The sequence below is a fragment of the Callionymus lyra genome, chromosome 12 (assembly GCF_982586985.1).
Source record: "Callionymus lyra chromosome 12, fCalLyr1.hap1.1, whole genome shotgun sequence".
Taxonomy (NCBI): Eukaryota; Metazoa; Chordata; class Actinopteri; order Syngnathiformes; family Callionymidae; genus Callionymus; species Callionymus lyra.
The window spans coordinates 12,479,774-12,504,534 of record NC_141829.1 but is presented as its reverse complement, the minus strand read 5'-3'; the positions used below and the strand labels follow the sequence as shown (position 1 = coordinate 12,504,534).

The window sequence follows — 24,761 nt, the reverse complement described above, 5'->3', positions numbered from 1 at the left end:
TTGTTGAAAAATTAGGTCGAATGACTACAACGTTGAAAACCAAAGAGAGACTAAAGCTGTAAAATGATTTTGAAATTGTTAATATTAAAAAGTGAGGGAAGAAGATTTATGAATAAATTGTTGTTTAATTTGTTTACATTGAGACTATATTTACATTAGTGTCATCTTAATTTTGAATTTGTTGATACAATGCTGTAAAACATACATTCATCAAATCAAAAAAAGGAAACTCAAAACAATTGAATTAAGTTATTTCCTCTTCGATCAACAAATTAACAAATAATTTAATATAATAATGATTTAATAAAAAAGATCATGATATGATGTTATGTTTATTTTAAATTCTTAACCATTTTCTCTGTTTTCCGAATTTAACCTGTTTATTAACCTGAATTAATCAAATACAAGAATAAGGTTGGAACATTTAATGTATCTTCCATTCATTTAAAATAAAGAAATCAAAAGGTTAAACAATCCTTTACATAAACCTTTATATAGGGTTTATGAGAAAAAGTATTATTTCTATGTGTGTCATAAATATATTGTTAAATAAATATGAGTAAAAAATGTATCTAGACAATAATAATATGAGGGAAAAACACTTTAAAAAGGTTGGAAAAAAGGGTATATTTGACTATAATTTATAGTTTATTATTGTCATTTTAATATATTGTAATTTGTTTATAAAATAAAATAGGATGTTTTGTTTAGACATTCAGTGACTTTAAAAAAGAAAAGTCAAAATAATTAAATTAATATATTATCTTTTTCATTTAATTTAAACTTAAGCCAGATAATAATAATGTAATATAATGTTTTGTTTATTTAAAATACGATTTTTCTTTTAGTAACCAATATATTAAGAATTTCTCTCTTTTCTGAATTTAACATGTTTATGAATATTGATACTTGTTGTATATAAATCTATCTATCTATCAAGAATAGTGTTGGGACATTTAATGTATCAACCATGGATTCAAAGTACAGAAAAAATAAAGTAAAATAAAACGTTATAGAAATCTTTACATAGGTATAAAAGACAAAAAGTCTCGTTTCGATGTGTGTCATGAATATATTCGTAAAGACAACAATTATATGAGGGACGAAACAAAAGTTAAAAAGGTCAATCGTTGGTAAAAGTGAGTCACGTTCGTCCAAAGTAACGACGGTGTTAAAAGGGAACAGAAACAATGCACCTGTTCTGGGGGGAGGAGCCACAGATGTTACCTGACACCTTCCCTCAGGAACATCTGCGCAGCCGCGTGCGAAAGTGTCTTGTTGTCATGCTAAACAGAAAAGAAAAACAGCGCTGAGAGAAGAACTCTTTCTCAACAAAGAGGAGCGACTACTATGCGGAGAAACACGACGACTTTCTTCAAGCTTTGAGGATTTCTAGCGGAGTTGGAGTCTGAGGCGGGAGAAGACGCGGAAGAACCAAGATGGAGAACTTGATACTGATGGTGCTTCTGCTGGCTCACCTGCCCACAGGTGCGGCTTTAAACCTTCACTCGTACCTTTACTAGAAAGTGCTTGAACACTGTAGTTTAAAAGAATGTGTCGAGAGAGTCTCTAGTGTAGTAAAACAAATAGTGAAACTGAGAAAGTTAATCATCGACAGAAGCTAAATAGGACAAGGCCGATAGTGGTCACGTGACTGAGCTGGTGAGCTTCAGCTGGTATTCATTTAAATGTTTTTAAGTTTCTCTGGAAATTATTAAATAAACATTAGATACATGAAACATTAATAAAATATATAAAATAGAATTAAATACAAAATATATGCGCTCATTTGCGTCGCTATCTCAGATATTTAGTTCATTTTCTACGTCACATATTTAATGATTAAATTGTTTTTTGTCACACCCTTATTTAAACACGTGTTTGTAGAAGTTTTTCCTAATTATTCAACTAAAATGTAACCTTCAGTCATCTCACTTAAACTTTGCATTTCTTCCCAACAGTACTTTGACTGCCTTTTTCAACTCAACGTCTCGTTGTGGTTTTTTGACATTATATACACATAAGAAGATTTATATTATTTTGTGTGCCATCTTATTTACTTCTTTTATTTTATACTGACACAACAAATTCCTATGTTGTGTTAACGGCAATACAAGTTATTTTGATATTTGCTTCCTTGTTCGAATCCCTGTTGGATTATTGATTGACTGACAGATGAACCTTTATTATTACGTCGTTGGGGAAATTTGAGTAGTCAAAGCTGTTCATAAAATAGATTAAACATAGATATAAGTCATATTAAAACATTTAATACACATATTAATAAAATAACAATAATAAAGAAATAAATTATAATATCAATCATTAAATAGTAACAGAAATAAGAAACTTGAATAAAAGCAACAATTACAAAAATAATAATGGTAGTATAACACTACAAATTAAAATAAAAAATAATATATATATCATATACAATAAACAGTAGTACACATTCACACACTACAAAAGTATATTAAATTGTCTTTTGCAAGGTGTACTTTTTTATGATAAATAACTATATATCTTCTTATAAAATGTTGAGGTTACACAGACAATAATAGTTGAGTAAACTCGTGGATAAGTCTAAGTATTTCTTATTTTATAGCGGTACCATATCATTAGTTTAAACTCTCACCAATGCTATACATTTATGAATATTAATCTTTTAAATAAATCTACTTTAGAATTAATGTATCATAATTATACTTGTAATTACCATACAGTATTCTGTGTTGTGTTTATACAGTATAAATACATTTTTTTAATTCTAAGGATGAACTTGTTTTTTACCTTTACCTTTTTTTTAATTAATATATTTTAATGCTTTTTTACTTGTTCCTTTAAAGCTTTTATTCATATAAATATTGTCCTGATATTTTTCTAATCAAGACAAACACAGTGATATTTAGCCAATGATAATATATATATATATATATATATATATAATGTTTTTTCTTTTTTGAAAATGAGTACAAATATTGAAAATATAATCCGTGTTGGCAGAGACGTAAATAAAAAAGTGAAGTGAAAAATGATGTTGGTCAAAGGTTTTCACGCTCCTGCTCGTATAAGAATGAAAGTGTTAAGAACCTGAAACAGCAGCTGGTATTTATCTCCATTAGAGGAACTAACTTGTCATCAGGCTTTTTGTTCTTCTGTTCACCTCCCTGCCCATGAATGACTGTTGTCATCCACCACGAGTGTAATGACTTCAGGTGTAAACTGTTAACCAGTCGGTCCAGATTCTTGTCGCTCCATGTTATTGTACGAACCCTCGGGCAGGATATTTGAACGTTGGTGAGATTCTCACCTCGGTGTTTGGTCCTCAGAGCTGATGTCCATCCAGGTGATCGTTGAGGAGTCGGAGCGAAGCACCACCTTGTTCGCCTCCGTCATCCTGCGCTGCGACTACACCACGTCCGCCAACATGCAGAGCGTCCGGGTCACATGGAGGTACAAGTCTTTCTGTAGAGACCCCGTGCTGGAGTACTACTCCACAGGTGAGCCGTCATCGCTGCCTCGGTTTATTCCTGAATGATTTTTCTGAATGGTTACTTTCTCGCTGAAGTGTACCAGGCCGCCCTGCAGCTGGGTCAGGACCCCGCCAACGACTGCCCGGACCGCCAGCGCACCATTCGGACTGTGGCCCAGAAGACTGGCATCAATGAACCCATTCTTGGCTCCGACTACAGGGAGAGAAAAATCACTATTCGGAACAGTAGGATTTACACGACATTACATCATCACTTACATTGTAACTGTTGATTTGAACAACATTTATGAAAATATATCAAAATGTTGATGTTTTATTATGTTTTATGACTGTTTTATTTGTTTCTATTACGTTTTCATTAAATAATTTAATTTAAAAAAATGGAAAGGTTCTAAAAAAAACAATTTATTATACACATTAAGTTTGATATTCTAACTCGAATAATTCAAAACATTATTTTTAAAATCTTTTTTTTTATTTATGTTTTTTAATTTAAAAAAAAAAATGTAATCAAAAAATGTTGGCACTTTTATGTCAACATTTTTAATTACTTTAAAATTTTGATTTATTTCTTTAAATTATTGGGAGAACTATGTGTGAATAAAATAAAAAAGAAAATCACAAATCATTTGTCTAAAAAATAAATGGATAAAATGAATTTTTAATTATGAAAAACTAACTAACCTTTAATTTAAAAGTTATTCAATTAAAACTAATTTCATCTATCTTTATTCAATAAAAAAAAAGAAGTTTGAAATGTTAATTTCAACCACCGATTATTGTGCTTGCACTGATAAACTTCCATGAGCCTCAGCAAAAACCTTCCTCACACTTTCCTTCTCCTGCTCAGAGGCCGACCTGGTCATCAACGAGGTCATGTGGTGGGACAACGGCGTCTACTTCTGCACCGTCGACGCAGATGGCGACACGACCGGAGACTCGGATCGAGAAGTCAAACTCATCGTCTACCGTGAGTTTTTTTTTTTTCCCTGACGAACTTTGACTCCAGAGGGGGTCATAACGTCTCATCTATTGTCGTCCAGACTGGCTGACCGTCCTGCTGATCGTCCTCGGGGGCCTCCTGCTCATCATCCTGCTGGGCGTCTGCTGCTGCCAGTGCTGCCCTCAGAAGTGCTGCTGCTACATACGCTGCCCGTGTTGTCCTCAGACCTGCTGCTGTCCTGAGAAAGGTGCGGCAGAAACATCATCTTCACATGTTTGTTCGAGACCAGAACCATGATTCAGAACAAACAACCGAAGGCGGTCGTAATTATCTTTCAATTATCAGCTGACGGTGCTCATTGTAATAGACTATTTATTGATTTTATTCGGGTGTGGCTGGGCGGGAACATTTTGAGATCATCGAGTTACAAAAAGAAAGCATTTAATGGTGATTAAATAGTTAAAGAAAAGCAGAGTTGAAGGGTGTTTTTGTGTCTCAGCTGTGATGCAGCACCGGATGATGCGAGAGGCTGAGAAGGCCATGTCTCCCTGGATGAACGGACAACCTCTCTATGCTCCCATCGCTTCCAACGGCTCCTCTCAGGGGGTCCCCATCCTCTACTCAGGTGACCTTTGACTCCTCTATGCAAGTATATATATATGCTTGAATTTAACATGTTGGAACTACTACTGGAATGTTGTCGTTTTGTTGAATCATTTAATTATTTCATAAATACATTTGAATATAGAAGTATTATTGAATGTTAAAAATAATAATAATTCATATTTTCAAAATTAAATATTTATTTTTTAACATATAGTGTAAGTTTAATACTCCAAGATCACATAATTCAAAATAAATATTCTAATTCATGATTTTTTTTTAAAATTCAAAGCCTTTTTAATTTAAAAAAAAAAAAGTTGATATTTTGATAATGTGTGGCTGGTGGTACTTTTAAACAGAAGGCTACAATTTAAAATATATCAAATTAATTTTACATTTATTTTTTAATTATTAGAATTAAAATATAAAACATTATGTTTAGAAAAAAAATATTAATCTGGGTTTTTTTTTTAAAAGGAAAGGAAATCAATATAGAAATAATGATATAATAAAAAGTCATTCAACCTTTTAGTATATACGTATAGGTATTGGTTTAAATTCTTCATAAAAATTCAAATTAATATTCTGATGCCACTGATAAACTATACCAGAGATATGAAGGATTGTGTTTCGAGACATTATAAACTTCCCATAATGCACTTCAGTTCGTCCAAGATGAATCATCTTCTCACCTCTTGATGAACTGTCCACTCACTTCCAGGTTCGTACTCCGACTACCCGACCAAGCAGAACTTTGCCATGGCCCCCATGCAGATGGCGCCGATGCAGCAGCAGCCCCCCCCACTGCTCCATCACATGAACGGCAGCAATCGAGGCAGCGTCCAGGGCAACCAAGTCCTGGACTTCCTGGAGAACCAGGTGAGAGGCCTGGAAGTAGCACCACCTCCCATGTCCGTGCAGCCTCTTCAAAATCCACACCCCATGCGCCAATACTCTCAGCCGGGTCCTCCGGCCGTGCCCTTCACTCCGGGGCCCCCCAGCATGCTGTCGGCTCTGGATGAGATGGGGGTCCGGGGCACGGAGAGGAGGGTGATCACGCTGCCGCCCATCATCCAGCGGGTCCCGAGCTTCTCTCAGAGAGGAGGAGACCGGAGCAGAGGCGGGAACAGGTTCTCCAGTCAGTCCAGCGGGAGCACCAACCCCGGGAGAGGCTTCCAGAGAGACGAGCGCAGCTACAGAGACGCTTCGCCGCCCAGGAGAGGGATCTTAAGGGAGTACAGCGACGAGTCCGACTGGGAGACCCGGCGGGGAAGGAGCGCCGGCAGGGATCAGAGGAACGCCAGAGGAGATTCGGAAAGGAGCAGAGGCGGGTCCAGGCCTCGCACCCGGAGCCGCGACGACCTTCTAGGCGAGCTGAAGAGCAAGTCCACGAGGAGGAAGAGAAGCTACTCGCCACAGCAGCGCCGAGGATCCTGGAGCTCCGACGAAGACGACCGGAGGGGAGGACGAGGAGGGAAGGGGAACGATTGGGTGGAGAATCCTCCCAGTTACTCCTCCATCGAGATCACACCGGGACAGAGTAACAGCCGGCGATACTATGATCGTCTTTCTGTAAGATCGACACACAACTATTGACGCACACAGACACACAACTTTGTGAGTGCTTTACCTGATGAGGAGAGACCAGCGGAGATTAAGAGGAATAGTTAAAATACTGGTCTGGCCTTCAGACCCCAAAACATCAGCCCTGATTGATGCCAAGAATCATTTTATTTAATGTATCAAATGAGGACGTTTACATTTTTAAAATGTCATTATTTAATTACATATGAAATGAAAACTGGTAAAATCCCAACATTTCAAATGTAACATTTTAAATGACTTTATTAAAATGTTGTTTTTTAACGATTTAATTATTATTTTTTAAATAAAATCCCTTATTTCCATATCGAATGGTAAATTAAGTCTTAATTTAATACTTAATTATCACATAAAGTGAAATTTTAATTCCAATCATTCAAAAATATCTATTTTTTAATCCACAGATCATAACTTTAAAGCAAAAAAATTTTACAGATATTTCTATAATTAAAGGGCAAAAAAATAAAAAAGCGAATTTAGAAAATTATTTTTTTAATTTTTAGAATTATATTGTGAAAGTCTGGGTTAAAATACATGTTAAATTTAGAAATATTGTAACTCAATTTAAAAAAAGAATCAACTTTTCATTAACAGAAATGATACAATTCAATTAATCTAAAATAATACAATTCAACGCGTTTACGCTTAAGTTTACATTTATTTTTTAGAACCATTTTTTTTGTATAGAAACATGTTATAACAAGTTATGAAAAAAGGGTTTTAAAAAAATGTAAATTCTCTTCATCTCTGCCTGTGCTGCTCTTGCCATAAAAATCTTCTTTGCATGTCATTTGTTATTATGTTTACAAATCAGGTCTCAGCATGTTTTCCTAACTTGTTGTGTTCGTCAGCGTGTGGTTGTGTAACTTGTGTTCATCACCGTGTGGTTGTGTTGGTTCCAGTCGCCTCTTGCTGGTGTGACTTCCTGCTGCTTGTATTCACACGACCTTCTCTGTCACTTGTCTCTCCAGGATAGAAGCTCCCGTAGCGGCAACAGCGTAGTCATCTGAAGCATTTCCCAGTTTTGTTTTTCCTCCTAAAAGTTTCATCTCAAGTGAAAATGAAGATTCACCTTATCATTGTGTAGTTTGCATGTCAGTTAAATTCACTGTATTTTTTTTTTTATAGAAATGTTGTGGTAATTTAAGATCTGGTGGTGGATATATTGTTTTTTATGATATTTCATTTATTTTTTAAATCCCAAATGTCTTTTTAAGTTGAAGGAAAAATCTACTTTTTAAATTATGTTTCTGTGAATGTGTTTTCAAATAAACTGTTTTATATGAAACAAGTGAATTGTTATGTTTCTGTATTTATTCCCACTGAATCGAAATGATCACATTGAGTACTACTACTACTACTAATAAACATATATAATAATACATACAGTGTATTTATTTAAAAGAAAGACTTTGAAGGGACTTACCTGGAAGTTGCTGGAGGTGAATTTGAACCATTTAAAACGTTTTTTGTACAGAAATATGGTTTAAAAACTAAATTTATTCTTTATTCGAGTTTAGTTCACCAAAATGGTCAACAGTGATAATTAGCATTAGCTTAATTATTAGCATTATCTAAAAAATAACTAGCATTATCTAAATATTTAGCATTAGCTAACTAACTAGCATTAGCTGTTAGCACCAGACAATAGTATCATATAGGAGACATTCTCTTTTACCGTTTTTACGTTAAAATAACCGTTTTATTCTAACCTGAGACATAAATAAGGATTTTAAGAATCTAAAGAGCAGAATTACAAGTATTCACGCGAGTAGTGAAAGAACCAGTTGAGGGCGACAGAGAGTCACGGTTGTTTGTAATTCGCTACTAAATCCTATTTTAAAGTATTTCGTTAAACTCAGTGTCGAGTTCGTATCAAGTTGAACTTCTGGCTTTAGTTTTGATCAAAGTTTCAGTGAATTTTACTGAGAGCGGTTAAGCGAGGTCAGCATGTATGTACTAAGTCATTCCACCAGAGGGAGCACTAGCAAACATTTTTGAAACCTCAGCAGTGGAGTCAAGAGCGACCATACAGTATATATGGAGAACTAAATGCGGAAATATTTTTACATTTTTCTACAATCATTTTAGTCTATTTTCCATACGTATTTCCTCAATATTTTCTTTAATTATTTTTGTAATTACCCTGCAGAATGCGCATGGACAGTATGAATCTTAAGAATATTGAATGGTTAACTTAAACATTTCAACTGTTTAAACTTTTCTTTGTTAAAAGGCATTTTTTAAATACTAATATTAGAATTTTTTTTATTGAATTAAATCCGTTGTGTATTGAATTCGTTTTCATTTTAATAATTGGTTTAAAAAAAATCGAATATTTTCGAAGTAAATTCATTTGAAAAAGGTTTGCATCACTTTTTCATCGGTGTGTCACATACGCTCAGTGTCTGGTGGTTCTAACCATTACTTACTTACTTACTTACTATTATACCAACATTTTACAGAGTTGAAAAGGCTACAAATTAGAAAATATGGAAGTTGGAAAATGTTTGTTTTTTTAATTATTGGTATGGAAAACTATGTGGGATTTTTTTTTAAATTCAATTACAAAAAAAAACTAATTTAATTGGATTCAATTAAATAAAACATATTCAACCTTTCTTTATATACAATATTTAATTCAATGTAAACTTTTTTTTAAACCTTCCTATATAGAAATTATTGAATTTAATTAAAGAAAATAAATAAATAAATGTGAAAATTACCAAATTTCAATAAACAAATTAAATTTAACATTTGAAATATTAAACTCAACTATTTACATTTCTAACAGCACTGATGAACTTTCACTAGTTTGTCCTGTTTGCATGATATATGCTGCAGTATCAAATAAACTCCACACAGAAAGGGCCTTCTCTGGACCTCATTCTAGTGCTGCCCCTGATCCAGAACCCAGAACCATAGAACCCTGAAAGAACATCAGCTTCAAGAGGCTGGAGAGCAGGTGAGTGAGAGGAAAGTCTTACATCAGAAGAGCTGGAATGTTCCTCAAGATTTGTTTAATGCAGCCAAAACTCCAAGTGTTGTTGACATTTACAAATGACGTTCTAACGATGGCAGGTTCTGCGTCAACTAATCCAACGAGTCTGTACAGAGCGGTCGAGCCGACACCAGATTGGAGAGCTAGAAAACGAGAAAAGAAACCAAAGACTTGTGCAAAGTTCAAAATAAATCATCTCTTGTCAGAAGCAGCTGAGCTGTTCAACACTCATAAACACTCGGGTCTAACGTTTATTTGCAACTTAAAATAATTATAATAACATTATCTTTCCAGTATTAAATAATCTTATATAAAAACACACACACACAAAGAAAAGGGTTTGAAACCGACTGCCTTGCGCCCCCCAAATAACCCCCTCGTCAGTTCACAACATAGATCTCTATACATCATCATTCCATCTCTCCTTCCGTTCATCCCTTCATCAGAAGCAGCCGTTGCCACGGCGTCGCGCCGTACCGTCGTCGCAAAAAAGTTTCAGTCGTCGTTTTCGATGCAAAGCAGCAAAGACGTACTACATTTAAAATAAAAAAAAAGCTTGATAGGTGACTTGCTTGTATACACTTATATACAATCATACAGATCGCAGCGTATATGAATGTATACTTTTTCTTTTCTCACTCGTCATTGGCTTAATATACTGGTAATGGTACTAATAATGATAATTATAGGAACGACCATTGCCAGGGAGGAAGAAAGACTCAAGTCCATGTGAGGATGGTTTGGATGCAGTCGGGCTGAAAATTACTTTCTACCACTGAATTTTTACTTGTATATATCACCGTTATATGCTGTTATATCACTTGTCAGGGCCGGAGAGACTAAAGTAGACAAGGGTAGAGGAGACTTAAGCCCTATTCGCACAGGATTAGTTTGACCTGTGGACCTCTGTGTTACGTTTGCAAGGGATAAGCCACGTCTGTAAAAAAAAAAAGAAGTCTGTTTTTACTGACATTACGGCCAGATATGTCGTCACATCGGCTTCTACTTCATAAGACCAGTATTATCACTGACACCTGTGTTAGGTGAAATACAATAGTTAATTTGCGGTGGAATTATTACATTACAAATCACAGACTAGGGCGTTCGCACGGGATTAAATCTCCGATATTCTCCTCAACTATTACAAATCGACCTTTGGTCCACAGGTAATACTTATCCTGTGCGAATCTGGCTTAAGAGAGGTTTTTATGGGCAGAAATAAGTGTCACATGTGGGGATGTTGAAGAAAAGTTTAGAATGAAGAGCGTTGGAGACAAGACTGGCGATCTGTGAGGGAATATACCATCAAAAGAAGGAGCTAATGCAGTCTGCTATGGTAAAATAAAGCCTTCTTATAACAGTCAATGTCTACCTGAACCTTCATCTTTAAGGTAAAATGATGCTGCTTCCCCAACAGAAAGCCCTAAAATGTTATATTTCAGTGTTTATTAATGGAACTGAAATGGGAGTCAAAGTTAGTTTGTGTTCTACTTCATGTGTGCTCCGTCCTCCTACAGGCGTACCGCTCGAGGCAACCCATAGCAACAGCCTATAGAGGCAAGAGTATGCTTTCATAGAACCTCAACTACAAAGGTAACCTGGGGATTATGTTCTCTCAGTACTGTTTTGAGGCTAAATTGTATGTGGAAATAAGTGGTTATAAACAGACTTTTTTTTTGTTCTACAAATCTAGACTGCTTGTCTAGTGACCCTTTCTACAAATGTTTCATAACGATTTTCAGGGCAACTGTAGCAGAAAAAACATGCTTTGTTTTTGGTCTGGTTGCTACATTTTGTGTCAGAAACTGTGCCTGTCTAGTACCGAACATCAACCCTAACGATAGGCGGCCATGTTGAAACACCAATATGGTTCTTTTGGAACCTGTGCAAGTGGTTCGATAATTACTTGGCTAAAGTGGAAACTTTCAGCCCGACTGCATCTTCAGAAAGAGGGGAGAGACGCACAAGTCAAGACTAACATTGAATATTTTCTCTCTGCAGGAACATTGAGCCTCAACGGATGAGAGTAAGTACTTAGGTGTTCACACTGGGTACACGTCCATTACCAGTCACTGGTCAGTTTAGTGGTTTGGTCCCGTTTTGGTGGTGCGGGAGGTGGGCCTCTCCGTAGCGTTGCATAGCCTGAGATGTTGGCATGTTTGGTGGAGTGGGAGTGTGTGTGGTGGCGGGACAAAGTCTGGGAGTGACCACGCATGGAGTGATGCTGCTGCTGCTGCTGCATGAGCTCAGGAGGCGGAGGGGGCAGGAGCGCCATGTCGTCCATGGTGGTCATGGGCTCCATCTTAGAAGTGCCAAAGAGGTTAGAAGACGTGAGCGAGCCATGGCGAGAGATGGACTTCCTCTTGAGGGTGCGATTGAGGTCTTCTAGGAAGTTAGTCTTTAGTGCGAGGTTGCCGGGTCCGGCCGATTTGGGGGATGTAGGCGGTATGGGCGATGAAGACGAGGAGTAGGACGATAAGGATGGAGGGGGTGTCTGGGACAGAGGAGGGGATGAAAGAGGAATTGTACTATCAAACTGAGGAGTGTTGCTGGTCCGTCGATTCAACGTAGGCGGTGGAACGGCCCCCTTCTTTAGCGATCCCTGTTTCCAGGATGACGACGACAACGAGATGACAGGCGGCTGGGGGGGTTGCTTCTGAGGTTGAGGGTTCACAACAGCAACCTTCGGTGGGTTGTGGAACTCGGATGGATGAGGAGGAGGAGGGAAGAGTTCAAAGTCACTTGGAGGTGGCGGGAAGTAGTCGGGAGAAGACTCGATCTGAAGCGGCTGTGACGGCGGAGGCGGAGGGGGAGGCGATGTGAAGTCTGAAGGCGGGTGATGCTGCCCAGTTTGAAGTCCCTGGAGTGCTAATGGGAGGTTAGCCAAGTTAAGCTTTCCTGGTTTCGGGAGTGGTGCGGGAATATCCTTGGAAGGAGACCCAGTCGCTGACGAGGAGCTGGATGAGTTTCCCGTGTGGGGAGCTTGTCCGAATTTACTGACGAGACTTTCCACTTTCTTTGGCCTCTCGTCTTGACCCTCCCCCAACCGAATAGAGGAGGCCCTTTGAGGGGCAGGTGGAGGTCCTTTCTTGATGGAGCCGGTAGAAGAGGATGATGGAGACTTCTTTATGGGGGATTCCGGCTTGGGTAACGGTGGAGGGGGAAAGTCCGCCACAGAATTATCAGGAGGAGGAGGAGGAAACTCAGGAGACTGTGGGGCTGCAACTCCACCTGGCTGCCATTTTGGTTTGGCTTTCACTGCAGGGACAGGTGCGTTGAACTTGGGTCCCTCCATCGAGTTGGAGGATGGGATGGCGGAAGAAGCAGCATTTCCAGGGAACTGGTTGACAATCTGCTTGACCAACGAAGAGGTAGCAGCCGCGATAGAGACGGTATTTGAGGAGGTCGACGGGGACACGGAGAGGCTCTTTGAGGATAGACTGTGCTGCTTTGGTAGAGTTGGTGGTGGTTGATTCGGGGAATGCCCGGTTGAAAAGCTCTGCTGCTTCTTCATCGAACCGTGGAAGCCATTTTGTGGTTGGGGGGACACGGGTGAGAGGGCCATTGGAAGGGAAGTGGGACCTGATGGTTTAGGTGCAGTTTGGGGTGGAAAACCTCCCGTGAAGGTTTTTGGTGGCGCAGGAGGAGGTGCGTTTTGAGAATGCCCCGGAACGTGCAAGGATGATGAAGGGGAGATCTCTGTGGGAGGAGGAGGTGGAGGAGAAACCGCTGGGTTAAAATCATACACCATGTTGGGGAACTTCTGTGACAGAAATTGCTGCAGGCCAGAATTGGAGAGAGGATCTGTGTCATCTGAGTCGGAAACAAGCTCTGGAGGAGGAGGGAGCCCGTTGGTCACCATGCTCTCAGGTGGAGGTGGAGGTGGCAGACTGGAGTCTTCCTCTTCTAACGGCGGTGGAGGGGGGAGGTTCGACGGACTGGGTAAACCATATTTTAACGCGGCCATGGCAGACCCAGGCGCTGGTTCCGAGGGAGGTGGGGGAGGCGGGGGAGATGGCGGCAGAGGAGGAGATGTGCTGTAAACAGCTGGGAGGGTGTTGTAGTTTGATTTGGCTAACTGAATGGGCACACCGGGCGACGTGGCCCCCGACTGCAGCATCCTAGTCTGGCCGGGGTTCTGGAGGCGAGCCAGCGTGCTGTACTTGACGTAAGAGGTGGCGCTCGGAGCCGATTGGTTGGCCACGGTTTCCACTGCAGGTGGGGGAGGCGGCGGCGACGGAGGCGACGGTGACGACTCCTCCGAGGGAAGTAGCTCCTCCGTGTAGCTGCTCCGAGAGGGCGGGGTCTGTGGCTGCGAGATGGGATGGTGCTGGGCGGAGAGCGTGGGAATGTGCAGAGGAATGGGTTTACTGATAGGGTCGATCCTCATCATCTGAGGAGAGAAACAAAAGCAATGGGGAAATTAAAAAGCCTGAATAGAAGCTGTTGAAGACATAGACCGGTGCAGTGAGAGAAGACACTTGCTTAGCCTCCCAGAGCCTTTTGAAGTATCAACCTTTTCCCTACTTTAATAGTTAAGATAGTTTATCAACAGTCTTATGTTATTGGTTAGTAAAGGTCAACACTGCACAACGTGAGATAACAGCCGTTACATTAGGACCTATTCTCACGGATTATCCTTCATGCTCCAAAAACACTGAAATTCTCCTGGATATTCACTCGGATGCAACATTCTCGTCACACAACTCCCTGCCTAACCTCCGCTCCCTCCTCCACCTGCACAAAAAGGCACCGCCATACGACCCTTGACCTTTGACCGCTAGCAGAAAGGAAATAAGGTGAAAAATGTGGATCACGGGAGGGGAAAACCCCGGAGTTCGTTCTCGCACCTCTCCTTGCGTTCCTCTCCTCCAGGCGTCGGAGAAGATGGAGCTGACCACGCTCTGGGAGCGAGTGTGACCCGAGGACGTCATCTCCGATACGCCGCTGTCGGACTGGCTGGAGTGGTTGGACTGGGACTCTGGGGTGAAGATGCAGGAGTTACGATGAGGTCAAATCTTTGGATGGAATAACTCTCCTTGAAAAGACTGACCTGGAAGACTGGAGGAGCTGGATCCAGACTTTATCGATGAAGAAGACAAGGACGCCCAATCGTAAGCCGCCTCCGTTCGTCTCATCGCTTCCTGGAAGTTGACGTAAAGCTGCTTCCCGTACTGACGGACAAAAGTTAGGGGTGTTACTGACAAGAGTGTGACCTTCAAATCATTCGGGAATTGTTACCTTTGCGATGCGAATGCTGTTGATCCACTGCTGGAGGGTTCTGATGTCGTCGCAGCAGAGGTACTTGATGTACTGGGACTTCTTTTGGATCTGAGGATGCTGAACCCACACACAGAGTGTTCAGAGTTTTGCTGAACTTCACCATCAAGACTTTATGCGATCGTACCTTCAACACCATGCAGAAATCTGTAGGCGCCTTGTACTTGCTCTTGAAGTCCTGCCCGAGGTAGACGTTGACGTGGTCCAACTGGAGGAAGCACACCAGGTCTCTGGACGCCTGTGGCCGCCATTTTAATGTTTAGTTTCCCCTCGTGGATGACCTTGAAACACGTTCAACACCAACCTTTGCTTTGCCTTTTGGCACGTAGTAGATCCCGGACGCTCTCAGGAGGAAGTAGCGTTTCTTCCATGACTTCTTTCCGTCCTCCTTCAGCCACAGCACTCCCTCCATCTCCGGCACAGACACGGAGCTGCCGCCAAAACATTCCTGACACAGAGAAGCAACTTTGTCACTCGAGGGGAGAGACTTATTTTACAGCACCAGAGGTGGAAATAAATACATCAGAGCCATTCATTTTTGAATGGTTGAATTTAACATTTCAAATGTTCTTTTTAGTTCTTAAAATATATAATTTAATTCTATTATTTCTATATTAAAATGTTGAATTAAATTGTTAGATTTTAAGCATAGAGTTCAATATTCTAATAACAATTTTTTTAAATGAAATGTTCAAAACTAACATTTTTTTTATTTGTAGCCTTTTAAATTCAATATAAAAATGTTGTTAAATTAGTGCTTCCATGTTTGGCTGAAAGTTTAGATTAAGGAGTTCTGTAGTTATTTTTCATTAAATTATTTTAAAAGCAAAATTCAACCTTTTAAAGTAGAAATTATTGAATTAAATTATGTAAAAACCTATTAAATACTTTAAAAACAACATTTAAATAACAGTTCCAACATTTGAAATGATAAATTCAATAATTCAATATTGCGATGTCACTAATATACATCCATTAAAGTATTAAAACTCCCCACAACTAAAACCTCTATTAAATGAGTGAAATATTTTAAAGATCTTCAGCGACTACGTACCTCCAGAAGAGCTTCTTTGTTCCTCTCCGCCATCTCACACGTCTCTTTCCGTCCCAGCAGATAGTTCTGAACCAAAACTCAAAGTTAGCAGCCGTCCTTGAGGATCAATAAATATGTCAAAAATCTTACCTGTGGGTTTTTGAACAGGGCGTACTTCTCGATCCTCTCCGTGAACATCAGACGGTTCTGACTGTCTCTGGTCCAGTTGAGAAGGTTCTCCACCAGGTTTTCATGATCCTCAAAGATCCGTTCTGAAAACAAAAAGTGGAAACTTTTAGTTCCCTGTGTTTTAGTAAAGATTCTAAAAACTGATATTTAGTAGGTCGTCCATGAAAGTATTTCAGAATATTGAATGATTCATTATATGATGTTGAAACTTCCTGATTGAATTGTTATTGTTTTTAATAATTATATACTTATTTTCCTATTATGTAATTTAATTAAAATATTTTCAAATCCTCAAATCAAAATCCTTTTTTTACACATTGAGTTTGATACTCTTATTCCAATAATTAAAAAAATATTGAACTTAGAAAAAGGTTTTGTTTAAATATGTAGACTTTAAATCCAATATAAAAATAGTGCTATTGCTATGAATGAAAAAATATTGAATTTAGAACATTATTTTTTTAAACTACGAATTAAGAATATAAAACTCATGTGTGTAAAAATGCTATTATTTTGAAAATAAACCATTTTTTTACGTCAGTTTTTTTTTTTTTGAATTGAAGTTTCAACATTTTAAAAGTAATATATTCAACCAGTCAATATTCTGATGGCACTTATATACTAACCTAGATGTCTTCTGTACAATCTTTTCAGTGAATAAATAAATAAATTGGCCTTTTAAAGCATGTATTTTAACAGTTTTTTGTTTTTGAATCATGAAAGCTCTTTGTGACCCTGGTCTGAGAAAAGCACTTTACAAATAATTACTTATCAAAATAATGTTCTAGATGCAGTAAAGCATTTTGTCGGGTTAGATTCTGTGCTTCAAGAGCGAGAGCCACAGGGCGACACAGCAGGGTGTCTTCACTGTTGTATTTACTGCTACTTTTGACGCACACAAATATTCCCTCAACATCAACTCCAGTTTAAAACACCAACACCAAATTAAAACACCATCAAGCCCAAAGGTTAGACGCCACATCAGAGTAAATGAAGGAGTGAAAAATAAAGATATCGTCGTCCCTCGATCCCTCTTTCATAATGTGGCTGCTCAGCCCTGAAGATGTGGGTTAGATCACACGCCTCACTGCGCCTGCATGAAGACTGTGTGTGTGTGTGTGTTTGTCAAAGAATGTTAAATGGAGTTGAAGCTAATAGAAGTGCATCTCCACGCCTACAGGGAGGTGTGTGTGTGGGTGTGTGTGTGTGTGTGTGTGTGTGTGTGTGTGTGTGTGTGCGTTTGTGTGTAACTACAACTAAGTACAACCATGATGTTACATGAAGGTTCGTTACTTATCGAAATAATCCTGAAATAATCCCCACAGTTCATCTAAATTCTTATCTCCACATGGATCCATCAGATGAGAAAGAAACGCACAACACTTGTGGGATCGATTTACACTCGTCAGCCATTACATTTTGACCAAATTTGACTTTCAAAGCAGAGTTTTCTGCAGCGAACGACCGACATAAGAAGCTGTTTTAGCGACAGCTGTTAATAATTCATGATACAAGGAGGCGACATTCACTTTACTACGTCCACACGAGTGTTTTAGCTCTGTAGTAAAACTACAACATCAATGCATAAAACATAAGCCTTCTGCGGTGGTAGCTTTTGCCTATAGTACAATTTGTTAAGTTACACATGTGCTGTAAATAAATATCTGAAGAAAATGTACAATAAATGCAATTTTTCAACTTCAATAAACATATTTTCTCATTAAATGATGTCACATAGACTGAAATGAAAAGGAAAAATAAAAAATATAACCACACATGGTCAAATTAATGAATGATATTGTCCACACAAGCTTTGTTTTTGGTGAATGTATTGATCTTTTATTTTATTTAGTTTTAAAAACCAACTTAATATTTGTTCATTTAGATATGTCTATTTTGTTTTTAATTTTGTTTTAATAATTTGATACATTCAAGTTCTTTGTTCAAATGTATCTGTAATAATGTCATTAACGTCTTAACATATGCATCCTCAATAAAACCCAAGTAAAAAAAAAAAAGAATTTAAAAATGTTTTTGGCAAATAAATTTTTTTACAGATTTAAAAATAGATAAAATGTATTTGAGTTTAAAATGAGTAAGATATACAAACGGTTTAATCTTGAATTAAATTCAAAACCTTCGCTGACTAACTTTAAGGTTAAAAGCAAAATCATAATAATATTCTGGATTAAACTGTTGTCTTATCTGTTAAAATAAATGATATAATTAATTAATATATATATACATTTTTTAAATATTAAGATACTTGAAAATTCTGGACATTTCAAATTGTAATAAAACACGTTGAATGCCACTAAATATATTTATTAAATACTTTTGAATTATTTATTTCTATATATTAATACACAGGTGCAACATTTTGAAATATTTTGGAAACGTTTCTTCAGTTATATTTGTGTATTCGTGATCTATTTAACCACAGAGTACATTCACCTACTTTTTTTTTAAATTATTGAATTTGAGTCACAACCTACATACTGGAAAAGATATTTAAACCAGTCCATGAATTTAGGTTTTATTGATTTATTTTGGTCCAGAAACGAGTGCAACATGAACTGTGTATCGATCGTACAAAAAGCTGTGCGTGTTTGTTTAGAAAAGTTCTCACCCATCTGTAGTTCGTTAATGGTTTCCACCAGCGACCAGTCTGGACTGTAACCACAGTGAGATTTCTCCAGCAAACTGTCCAGAACCTGCAGCAACAGAACCCTGGATCAACATGACGTCACACTGACGGAGTCTTACTTCTCCAGCCATGAGCGACTCACCTGTCTGACCGTTTGTCTCTCGTCCACCATCATCGTCTTTGAGCTCTCGTCCGACAGATGGACACGGATCACCAACTGGGAAGAAGTGAACCCACATTATCTCCATGAGTCATTTTAAAATCTTGTGATGTCACCATCTCGTTCGTGCATTAAACATTCAAACATCATGTTGTTTTTTCTCCTGAAGAGCTGAACATGCTTTTGAGTGACCCTCATTGTGGAGAAAATATCCGCGAACACCAGATTTGCCTTCGAAAAGTGACATCAATATTACATTGAACACATGGGTTCGTAAGTACACCTTTTACCTGCAGATAATACAAAATTCTGACCTGCTCTAGTAGAAGAACTCACATTTCCCAGATTTCAAAACTCTTCACTAGCTGCCAGTTCCTTTCAGGATCAATTTTAAAATTCTGATTCTTACTTTCAGATCTATTCATGGTCAGACCTTCCATCAGTGATCTGATCCAGCCTTACACCCCAGCTCGGGCTCTGAGGTCTGTGGATCAGAATCTACTGATCTAAGACATTTTTATTTGTGCTTTTCCCTGATTTTCTGGGACTCCTGTGTTTGTCTTATGTGTCTTGACCTTTTAGAGTTTTTAAATCTGTATTTATTTTTAACTGTGAATTGCTTTTGATTCAAGCGCTTTGTGACCCTGGTCTAGAAAGATGCTTCACAAAAAACGCTATTTTAATAACATTAGCGTCTCAGGTTTAAATAGTACAATGGACTCAGTATTTCTTATTTTCACATATACAATAAAATATGAAATAAACAGTTCAAAATACAGTATCTGTTCTCGATTCAAATTGATATGGTACTTTTAAATAGCATTGATTCTATTTCTATTTAAATAACTATTATTGTTAGTGACATGTGCTACTTGTGATGCTAGCTGCTAACAACGATCACACTAGGTAAGTGTTACAAATGTTACACAGTATTTGAAGAAGTTGCTTGATTTAAAAGTAGCTCAAGAGTAAAAACTCTAGGATGTTGAAGAAGGGAGACTACACTGCCACAGTCACAGAGGGAGGTCAAATTAAAACACTCAATTAGAAATAATGTGTCGAAGAGAAGGGCTGGAATTTTAATGTCCTCGGGGACCACAATATATATATTTAACATTAACTTTTCTTTTAATATGAGGGAGGAGAAATCAGAAAACGATAAATAGTTTTTAAAATTAAATGCATTAAAAAAAAACACATTCTTTTTTTTTTAATTATCCAACACATGTTTGGTTGTTCAATAAACACGTTAGGTGAGGTGCATTATGGGACCTGAGTGCTTTAAGATGGAAGAAAGGTAGAATGTAGAGATGATGGAATTATTATGTAGCATGTATAACAAATATTCCAATAATATATTGCACACACAGAACAAAACACTACACTAAGACAAGTTAAATTAACAATAATTTAGTTTACTTCATGGATAATTCTGGCACTGATTTATGAAATGAAAGAAACATTGTTGAATTGTTTTAAGAGTCTCAGGCCGACTCCACACCAGAGCCAGAAGCAAAGAGCTGGTAAAGTGAAGGACACTAATAATACACTCCAGGAAGTCTGTTCTCTTGGCCACGCAGCCAAACTCCAGACGGGAGGAACACAATATTAGGCTGGAGGTCAAACGGCTACAGCAGATCAGTGTAGATTATGAATCAGGGAGATTAAATACAAATCAGGGGGATCAAAATCAGATTTTTTTTTTTTGGACAAAGCAATTACTTATGATTATACTTCACTAAAAAGTGAACTTTAGTGAAACTTCTTTTCAATTTTCAATACAAGCAGGACAAACAACTAATAATTCAAATACATTTCTGGACAATAACAAATATATTTTCCAAACTCAGCCCGTGAGAAGAACCATAGATACACTTTAAACTAACACTAATCCTTAAAGTACTTCTGGGGTCAATATAAAGTGAGGCTCCAAGTATTTTGGGACAACACGGAGTTTGACACAAACACACAGGTATTGCTGCGGTCGTAGTAAATCCACGCGGTTTAATCTACTCCTTCCTCTCAGTGGGATTGGGATTTACTTCGCGGTGGTCATTATGTTGAGTGCTCGGCGTGTGTGTGCGAGCGAGAGTGTGTTTGTGTGTTGACCCCAGCTGTTATTGACCGCCGCCCTCCATGCAGAGTAACACTGACCTGACCCAGAAAAAAAAAAAAGTACCGGGTGGATTCTGGACACGTGCCACACGACCGACAAGTCTCACCTTCTTCACTTGCGCCTCCTTGATCTTCTCCAGGGCCACCCGGATGTTGTCCGCCTTCATCTTCGCCGCCTGCTCCTCCTGTGGGGCGATGGAAGAAATAAAAACGTCACACTTTAAGGAAAACCCCACGACCTTTCAACTCACCTGAGGCTTCCAGCAGGAATTCATCTTTTAAAGCAAGTATTCTGTGTCTGATCAGCAGCCAAAGAAAAGTGTCACCAGTGAAGCTTCAGAGTGTTTTAACGCCAAAACTAAAATGTCCTCAAGACGAACAATAAAAAACCTCACATCCCTCCTCTTTGTAATCATATCTGTGAGATTGGGTTACAGACGATACATGTTGGCGGATCACTGCTGTCTCGCTGCTCGAAGATTATCCAAACGTCTTCCAAGAAATCAAAACAATCCCTCCAGGGCTGACGGAAAGTTAGTCCGACCCAGTGAACGCGGTCCAGTAAATCCACATGAATCGATGGAGAGAGAGACTCCGAAGCACCTTTTTTTTTCCCCCCCTCCGTCACATCCTCGCGCCACGAGCCATGAAGAGGGAATGAGAGGAAGCGAGAGCGGAGGAGAGGAGATCAGAGGACGGGGGGAGGGGTGGGATCTCTGTGCCAACTTAGAGGCAATGATCTCTTTATCTGAAGCCGCCTTTCCTTTTTGTTTTTATTTCCTCCAGTTTCCTGTCGGGGGGGGGGGGCTAAGTCCAATGCTTGAGGTGGGAATGATCCCAACGCTACCGTACGGTCCCGGTCGTGGAGAGAGGGCAGGATGAGATGAAGTGGGGATGAGGAAAAAGGGGAGATTAACGGCCAATCTGTTTATTGGCACCCCCGAAACTCCATGACAAACACACACACACACACGTTAAGCTCATTATCGGATCCATCCTGAGGAATTACCTCCTGTATCATCGACCTTTTGTTATGCTAGACGTGAGCAGGAAAGAAAAAAAAAGAATCATCCCGATGACTGCATCGGAAAAAAAAAGCGGTTAAGGATTATCGTAGTCAACGTTTCTCTAACGGTTTGGTCCTAGCTACACGGGGTGAGAGGCAAGGGACACCCTGGACAGGTTGACAGTCATCACAGGACACAGATTAGAGTCATCGATGAATCTTTTTCTGTGTCTCTGCTTAGTGGGAGGAAGTTTCTATATAATCTACAATATCAAACATAATGTTAAATAGCAAATACAATTCTGTCTTTTAAGTGTGTGGCCAACATTTAGTGACCTTTGACCCATTCTTAAAACTATTAGCATTTTAATTAAATACAAAGACAAAGATCTGCAAAAATATATTTTCCAACCACATCCATTAAACTCCCGAAAACAAATGTGTTTGCGATATCCTTTGTGTTGTCTCTGGGTCAAGATGAACAACCTCCATCCCTGCATGTGTAGACAACACAAGGGATACCACAAACACATTAGGGTCACCTTGACCCGGACACAACACAAGAGTTGATATTATTTTATTTAATTAAGTGTCAATTTTAACCAGAATGTAATACAAACAATTATATTAAATACATTAGGAAAACATTTATTTAAAATGTTTTCCTGCTATAAAACCTAAATAATTTGAGACATGTGTTTGTTTATGATAAAGAACGACGTGCGCTGATATTGATTGTAAACTAGCAGGTTAATTTTGCGTCACAGTATAAAATTCTCAAAAGCTTATAACATGTGTTACGGTGCTAATGTTAAGCTCGACCATAAACATAACTATCATAAGAAACAAAATGTTTTTGAACTGGCCTGCTTGAGGCCAACATGAAAGAAACAGTGTGTTTGTAACAGCCAGGACAGTTTCCCCGTTACAGGTGGTATGTAAAACAGTGGGAAGGGTATTTTATTTTAAAAAAAATGACATGTATTATACTATCAATGGCTTAAAAATACATTATAAATACATATTTTAGGTTTATATACTGATGAGAAAGTATCTTTAATTTTGACAATAAAAGATTGCACCACATGGTACCTAGTTTTTTGTCACAAAGGAGGGTTTGTGAAGAAATCTCCGCTTCAGTAGAATTTCAAATATAGTTTCGACGATTGTAATGGAAAACATGACTGTTGTTACTGAGTATTATGAGCAGCAGGTTCCTTCCCGACGCTACATCCTCAACACTGTGTCATCACCGGTCTCTCTCTCTCTTTCCTCTCATAGAAACGCAGTTGACCTACATTATGTGACTAAACTTGGCTGATGCGCAGTCAAGCCTTTGAAGTTCCGAGAACTATGACGCTCCCGGGCCTCCGTAGGCTCCACAAAAACAGCCGTTCTTTCATAGAACAAGCAGAAGTGGGCCAGCAGCACATGTGTGTGAAGGTAGCGAGTGTAACACTGACACAGAAACATGTCATGAGCACGGATACAGATGTTGGACAGCAGATAATTACACCCTCAGACTAATCACGACTAAGACGCCCCCTGGTGCTGATAATCTGACGGGAATCTCGGGGCCTCCTACTCTCCAACTAATCCAATCATAAAGCAAAATCATATCGATTAAAAAAAGCCTCTTTGATGCTGAAGAATGGTCATCAGATCAGAACTCTTGGTCCGGATCATCACAGCAGGATCTAAACCATTTTTTTTTTACGACTAATGTTTTTAAACGGACAATAATCGGACTTTATACAATTAATTCAAATGGCTCAGACTAATGTTGCTGCCAATTCTAAAGCCTTTACTCAAAAATCCAGATTCCTGCCAAGCTTTCGATTTCCCGCGGCGTTTTAAAGCCGCGGGAAAAACTTAGCAAGACGAGTCACGACATTTAGAGCCGATCCGCTAAAATGGTGTCAACTGGTCATATAAATATATATTTAAAATAAAAGTCCAACATGTACAAAACATATAATACGAATCAAATCCATTGTATCTTTAAATGAATTACTTATTTGTAAAGTTTTGTTAATTGTTGTTAATGCGGGGGTTATGTTTTTTACCTCTTTTTTCGTATTTATTTGAACCTGCAAACTCAACAAGTAGCAACAGTACTGTTGACATGACCAGCTTCTATATTGCTTTGCCGCCCAGCCATTAATCAAGATGATGCCAAATTTTGACCTAGCAACACAGAATTTAAACACTTGATGATCTACTGACTCTTTTAAGAAACATCTTAAGACCTTTTTATTTGTTCAGGCTTTTCCTTGAGTTTCTGGAACTCCTGTTGTGTTATCAGTATTATCTTGATCTTTAAAGTATATACTTTATTGAGTATTATTTTGATTGTTTAAGCGCTTTGTGACCCTGGTCTGGAAAAGTGCTATACTAATAAAAATTACTTACTAACTTAATTACTTACAGTATTGTGGCGACCAATCATCCGTCACCTGATAGAGCAGTGGTGGCTGTAATAAATTAAGCTAACTAAATGATATGGTTGTAGCCGAGGGTCAAACAAAAATTTTAAAGTATCAGGAATTTATCCTAAACAATTTCATATTTGCATTTACATGAAAAATAATCATCTTTCATATGAGCCAACATTCTTATAGGCCACATAAAACAATTTTTTGGGTTGAATTAAAGCACATAATCTGTACGTCATGAGGCTTCTGTGTCA

General features: G+C 38.4%; 2 protein-coding genes across 4 annotated transcripts in view; one reads left to right on the top strand and one right to left on the bottom strand.

The window, feature by feature from the left end:
- Positions 1-1,258: 1,258 nt before the first annotated feature.
- ildr1b (immunoglobulin-like domain containing receptor 1b) lies at positions 1,259-7,962 on the top strand. Its single transcript, XM_087804577.1, has 8 exons — positions 1,259-1,488; positions 3,330-3,500; positions 3,569-3,718; positions 4,344-4,463; positions 4,537-4,683; positions 4,936-5,061; positions 5,761-6,611; positions 7,613-7,962. Exons 1-8 carry the CDS (start codon positions 1,440-1,442, stop codon positions 7,649-7,651), a joined length of 1,653 nt encoding a protein of 550 aa, XP_087660703.1. The 5' UTR covers positions 1,259-1,439; the 3' UTR covers positions 7,652-7,962.
- A 1,918-nt stretch (positions 7,963-9,880) lies between these two features.
- The window catches only part of raph1a (Ras association (RalGDS/AF-6) and pleckstrin homology domains 1a), a 59,176-nt gene continuing 44,295 nt past the window's right edge, over positions 9,881-24,761 (bottom strand). For 2 of the 3 annotated variants that reach the window (XM_087803820.1, XM_087803821.1), the window contains 11 exons: positions 21,174-21,251; positions 18,934-19,008; positions 18,774-18,858; positions 16,106-16,227; positions 15,977-16,042; positions 15,227-15,370; positions 15,050-15,160; positions 14,884-14,982; positions 14,696-14,816; positions 14,493-14,623; positions 9,881-14,035 (listed from right to left, as the gene is read on the bottom strand). In XM_087803820.1, coding sequence (XP_087659946.1) covers positions 11,705-14,035; positions 14,493-14,623; positions 14,696-14,816; positions 14,884-14,982; positions 15,050-15,160; positions 15,227-15,370; positions 15,977-16,042; positions 16,106-16,227; positions 18,774-18,858; positions 18,934-19,008; positions 21,174-21,251 — 3,363 coding nt within the window. In that variant the 3' untranslated portion in view covers positions 9,881-11,704. The remainder of the gene's footprint in view (positions 14,036-14,492; positions 14,624-14,695; positions 14,817-14,883; positions 14,983-15,049; positions 15,161-15,226; positions 15,371-15,976; positions 16,043-16,105; positions 16,228-18,773; positions 18,859-18,933; positions 19,009-21,173; positions 21,252-24,761) is intronic. The other variant, XR_015713169.1, reaches the window with a different exon arrangement.